This window comes from Nerophis lumbriciformis, linkage group LG38, assembly GCF_033978685.3.
Source record: "Nerophis lumbriciformis linkage group LG38, RoL_Nlum_v2.1, whole genome shotgun sequence".
Classification (NCBI taxonomy): domain Eukaryota; kingdom Metazoa; phylum Chordata; class Actinopteri; order Syngnathiformes; family Syngnathidae; genus Nerophis; species Nerophis lumbriciformis.
This window is the reverse complement of record NC_084585.2, coordinates 4,445,766-4,452,000: the sequence shown is the minus strand read 5'-3', so window position 1 is coordinate 4,452,000 and position 6,235 is coordinate 4,445,766. Positions and strand designations below refer to the sequence as shown.

General features: G+C 39.1%; 1 protein-coding gene across 2 annotated transcripts in view; it reads left to right on the top strand.

Moving 5' to 3' along the window:
• Positions 1-6,235, top strand: part of fam219aa (family with sequence similarity 219 member Aa) — a 32,982-nt gene continuing 26,747 nt past the window's right edge. For both annotated transcript variants that reach the window (XM_061932853.2, XM_061932852.2), the window contains exon 1: positions 1-146. In XM_061932853.2, the coding sequence (XP_061788837.1) occupies positions 87-146 (60 nt within the window). In that variant the 5' untranslated portion in view covers positions 1-86. The remainder of the gene's footprint in view (positions 147-6,235) is intronic.

The following is a 6,235-nucleotide window of genomic DNA, read 5'->3' as shown; positions in this document are numbered from 1 at the left end:
GCAGAAGCCAGGAACACTTAAGACACATTTTTTTCATCGTTTTTCATCCATACTGACCGCTTCCAAATAGGGTTTTTTGGTCCACGATGATGGAAGAAATGGACAGGTTCCAGGTTCCTCACGTCAACGGAGAGACGCAACCTTTGGTGAGGAAACAAACACAACATCTTCATCTTTTTGGACATGTTGTCGCTATATTCTACTTTATGTGTGCATCTTAGCACAGTAAATGTGAGAAATGACTAACGCTGCCCCTCACGTAGTAAACAAGCCATCATCCTCGCTACTATATAGTCACTATTAGGCCAACGCCTAGTACGTACGTGTTTACATTTCATGCAGATTGAGCCCGCATCTTGTCATTTGGTGACGTGTCACACGAGTCGGAACCAAAAGGCTAAATAACCCAAAAGGTTTGAAGAGGAGCTCTGTTCTGTTATAAACGGTTCATATTTCCATTTCCGGATTGTCACGTGACCGGAAGTCCCATCCATCATGATATGTTTTTTATCCATCCATCCATTTTCTACCGCTTGTCCCTTTTTGGGGTCGCGGGGGGTGCTGGAGCCTATCTCAGCTGCATTCGGACGGAAGGTGGGATACAACACCTTCAGGCAACTTCAACCCTTGACTAACACCCTCCCCCCTCCACATCCCACCTCCCCGGATTGTAAATAACCAAATGTAAATAATCAAATGTATATACCGTATTTTTCGGACTATAAGCAGAGGTGGGCAGAGTAGCCAGAAATTGTACTCAAGTAAGAGTACTGTTACTTTAGAGATTTATTACTCAAGTAAAAGTAAGGAGTAGTCACCCAAATATTTACTTGAGTAAAAGTACAAAGTATGTTGTGAAAAAACTACTCAAGTACTGAGTAACTGATGAGTAACATACACACACATATTATATATATATATATATATATATATATATATATATATATATATATATATATATATATATATATATATATACACATACATATATATACACATACCGTATTTTCCGCACTATTAGCCGCACCTAAAAACCACAAATTTACTCAAAAGCTGACAGTGCGGCTTATAACCCGGTGCGCTTTATATATGGATTAATATTAAGATTCATTTTCATAAAGTTTAGGTCTCGCAACTACGGTAAACAGCCGCCATCTTTTTTCTTCTTATACGGCAAGCAACCGCCAAGGTAAGCACCCGCCCCCATAGAAGAGGAAGCGCTTCTTCTTCTACTGTAAGCAACCACCCGCCCCCGTAGAAGAAGAAGAAGAAGCGCGCGGATATTACGTTTCATTTCCTTTGTGTGTTTACATCTGTAAAGACCACAAAATTGCTCCTACTAAGCGACAGGTTTCCGGTTCATGAAAAGACGCAATCTCTCCATCCGCACACGGACTACTATTTCACAGCAACTGCCTAAAGACTTTCAAGAAAAGCTGGCTACTTTCCGTGCATATTGTAAAAACAAGATAGCTGAAAAAAAGATCCGGCCAGAGAACATTATCAACATGGACGAGGTTCCACTGACTTTTGATATTCCTGTGAACCGCACTGTGGATACAACGGGAGCACGTACGGTGAATATTCGCACCACAGGGAATGAGAAGTCATCCTTCACTGTGGTTCTAGCTTGCCATGCTAATGGCCAGAAACTTCCACCCATGGTGATATTCAAAAGGAAGACCTTGCCAAAAGAGACCTTTCCAGCCGGCGTCATCATAAAAGCTAACTCGAAGGGATGGATGGATGAAGAAAAGATGAGCGAGTGGTTAAGGGAAGTTTACGCGAAGAGGCCGGGTGGCTTTTTTCACGCAGCTCCGTCCATGTTGATATACGACTCCATGCGCGCCCACATCACGCTGGTTTTTAATATATTATTAAAGTTTGACTGACCTATCTGACTGTTTTTTTGACATTCCTTTAGCGCAGTTAGATGCGGCTTATAACACGGGGCGGCTTATAGGTGGACAAAGTTTTGAAATATGCCGTTCATTGAAGGCGCGGCTTATAACCCAGGGCGGCTTATGGTGCGGAAAATACGGTACATATATATACACATATATATATACACATACATTGATATATACAGTATATAATTTATACTTATTTATTTTGCCGTTTTTGTTTACATGTTAAAGGTGTTTTAATGAATATACATGCATGTTTAACACTCCTTTCTTTCATGAAGAGAAGAATATAAGTTGGTGTATTACCTGATTGTGATGACTTGCATTGATTGTAATCAGACAGTAGTGATGATAACGTCCACGTTTTCAAATGGAGGAGAAAAAAAGTTCCTCCTTTCTGTCTAATATCACATGAAAGTGGTTGGTTTTTGGTATCTTATTTGTCCAGCCTCCATATTCGTTTTTATACACTTTACAAGAAATACATTGGCGGCAAACTCCCTAGCTTGCTAGCTTGTTTGCGCTGGCTTTCGGAGACTCTTATTTTGAAAGCGCAGCCGCGATGGAGCGGCACTTTTATTGTGAAGACAGGAACTAGGCTTTTGACGGGATGTACGGTTGAAATAAAAAAGGGTCTTTTTTCCTTCACACTTTTGATTGTTTGATTGGAACTTTTATTAGTAGATTGCACAGTACAGTACATATTCCGTACAATTGACCACTAAATGGTAACACCCCAATACGTTTTTCAACTTGTTTAAGTCAGGTCATGTGACCGCCTGGCTCTGTTTGATTGGTCCAACGTCACCAGTGACTGCATCTGATTGGTGGAACGGAGTGAACGTCACCAGTGACTGTATTTGTTGAAACGCAGGCACTATGAAGGTCTGTCTGACAGACCAAAACAAACAAAGCGTGCATTAACAGATCGATAAAAATTAGTAGCGAGTAGCGAGCTGAATGTAGATAAAAGTAGCGGAGTAAAAGTAGCGTTTCTTCTCTATAAATATACTCAAGTAAAAGTAAAAGTATGTTGCATTAAAACTACTCTTAGAAGTACAATTTATCCCAAAAGTTACTCAAGTAGATGTAACGGAGTAAATGTAGCGCGTTACTACCCACCTCTGACTATAAGTCGCAGTTTTTTTTAATAGTTTGGCCGGGGGTGCGACTTATGTGTGAAATGATTAAGACATTAGCATAAAATATCAAATAATATTATTGATCTCATTCACGTAAGAGACTAGACGTATAAGATTTCATGGGATTTAGCGATTAGGAGTGACAGATTGTTTGGTAAACGTATAGCATGTTCTATATGTTATAGTTATTTGAATGACTCTTACCATAATATGTTACGTTAACATACCAGTTGGTTATTTATGCCTCATATAACGTACACTTATTCAGCCTGTTGTTCACTATTCTTTGTTTATTTTAAATTGCCTTTCAAATGTCTATTCTTGGTGTTGGCTTTTATCAAATACATTTCCCCAATTTATACTCAAGTGTGACTTATATATGTTTTTTTTCTTCTTTATTATGCATTTTCGGCCGGTGCGATTTATACTCCAGAGCGACTTATACTCCGAAAAATACGGTACTGTACTGTGCAATCTACTAATAAAAGTTTCAATCACGCAGTCACGGGGAGAACATGCAAACTCCGCACAGAAAGATCCCGAGCCCGGGATTGAACTCAGAACCTTCGTAACCCCTGTGACCACCGTGCTGCCATGGGGAACACTTAATCCGAATTCATATATATATATATATATATATATCCATCCATCCATCCATCCATCTATCCATTTTCTACCGCTTGTTCCCTTTGGGGTCGCGGGGGCGCTGGAGCCTATCTCAGCTACAATCGGGCTGAAGGCAGGGTACACCCAGGACAAGTCGCCACCTCATCGCAGGGCCAACACAGATAGACAGACAACATTCACACACTAGGGCCAATTTAGTGTTGCCAATCAACTTATCCCCAGGTGCATGTCTTTGGAGGTGGGAGGAAGCCGGAGTACCCGGAGAGAACCCACGCAGTCACGGGGAGAACATGCAAACTCCACACAGAAAGATCCCGAGCCCGGGATTGAACCCAAGACTATATATATATATATATATATATATATATATATATATATATATATATATATATATATATATATATATATATATAGCACACCTTACAATAGTGGTAATAAAAGATGCAACCTATGCTTGAAAGAGAAACTGTTTATTATTTACCGTCCAGACCTGTCATCCCTCAACAAGCGCAGCGAAATTGTCACAGCATGCCGCCATAGACGGAAACACCTCCTAGGTAACACATGAGCCAATCACCACGCCCCTAGGCCAGCCTGTACCCACCCACTCTGTGCACTATATAAACCATGGTATGCGAATGCTCCCATTAAAATCTCCTGACGATTGAGGGTACCCCCCCTCATGAAACAGGCCTGTAGAGATGAAATAGTCTTGTGATTTTTTTTCCCACACATACATATATATATATATATATATATATATATATGTATGTGTGGGAAAAAAAATCACAAGCCTACTTCATCTCTACAGGCCTGTTTCATGAGGGGGTTCCCTCAATCATCAGGAGATGAAAAAAAAAAAAAAAAAAAAAAAAAAAAATCTCCTGATGATTGAGGGAACCCCCTCATGAAACAGGCCTGTAGAGATGAAGTAGTCTTGTGATTTTTTTCCCACACATACATATATTGCGCTCTACTACGGTATCGAGCACTATTTTTTGGATAACCTTATTAAGACATATATATATATATATATATATATATATATATATATATATATATATATATATATATATATATATATATATATATATATATATAATGTATGTGTATATGTATGTTTATATACATACACATACATATATACATACATATGTATGTGTTTATATGTATATATATATATATATATATATCTCTGTATATGTATATGTGTGTATCAAATAAATAAATTTATATATATATAATATAATATAATTGTCAAACATAATTTTTATTGATACTGATTACGTATCTATTACGATGAATATTGATATTGTTTTATCAGCCCACTTCGAATCACGATAGTCATGTTTTAAAAAAATATATATTTTACTGTAGCACAATACTGTTAAAGAGAGACACGAACAAAACAATCCAAGACTTATATCACCCCTATCTTAATAAATGATGACTCCTGTAGTTTATATTTACACAGGCTATAGATTTTACACTTTAAACTCCCTGGAACAGCTGCCCCCTTCTTATTGCCTCAGGCTCAGGCCAGGGCTGCATGCCGAATGAGCCCTGACGCTCAAAAATCACAGACCAACTTAAATATACCACAATAATCTCACTAATTAATAAGATCAGTATGCTTCTGTGGAGGACTGCGTGTACAGTAACATAGACTATAAGGCCGGTTGTTTGGTTTTCTACCTTGTCCGATTGTGTTTGTGGCACATATGGTGCTGTCCTTTGTAATGCTAACTACTTCATTGTCATTCAGAATGAATCAGCTTGGCACCTGCTACACACACACACACACACACACACACACACACACACACACACACACACACACGCACAATCCACATCTGAATATTGAATGCATTTTAATGGTTTAGTCTCACTAATGCATCAAAAGCTCAAGATTTATACAATCTAATATTATTGCTATATCTTAGCCCATGGGTGAGAGGACTCGCATTATTGAAGTCCAACTCTAATCATTAATGTAATGCGCAATATAAAGACGTTTTCATCGTCATTCATGGTCGCCTGATGGATGTGTCACTCTGTGGGAGGCCATGATGCGTAATCTCTTCAATCTCTGGCGTGGTCACTGACAGTGAAGGAGGATCATTGTGATGAAACTGATACACTGAGAGATCATCACATTTCTCCTTTTTTTCTATACATTTTCTATATTCGTGTGCACGTGTAATGTGTATGTGCACTTAAATATATGATATATGTGAACGGTCAGGGCAGCAGGCCATGTTTTATTTTTGATTGCATCTGAAAAGCCTCGCCTGCTTCCAAATGGCATGGATCATTTTTTTTTATTGAAGTCCTGCGTAGAATTATGGGTGCTTATGTTTTGAACGCTGTACAAGTTCATCCAATTCAAACTACTTTTGAGCAAGCTTGCAGGATTTTTTGTTGTTTATATCCATCCATCCATCCATCTTCTTCCGCTTATCCGAAGTCAGGTCGCGGGGGCAGCAGCCTAAGCAGGGAAGCCCAGACTTCCCTCTCCCCAGCCACTTCGTCCAGCTCTTCCTGTGGGACCCCGAGGCG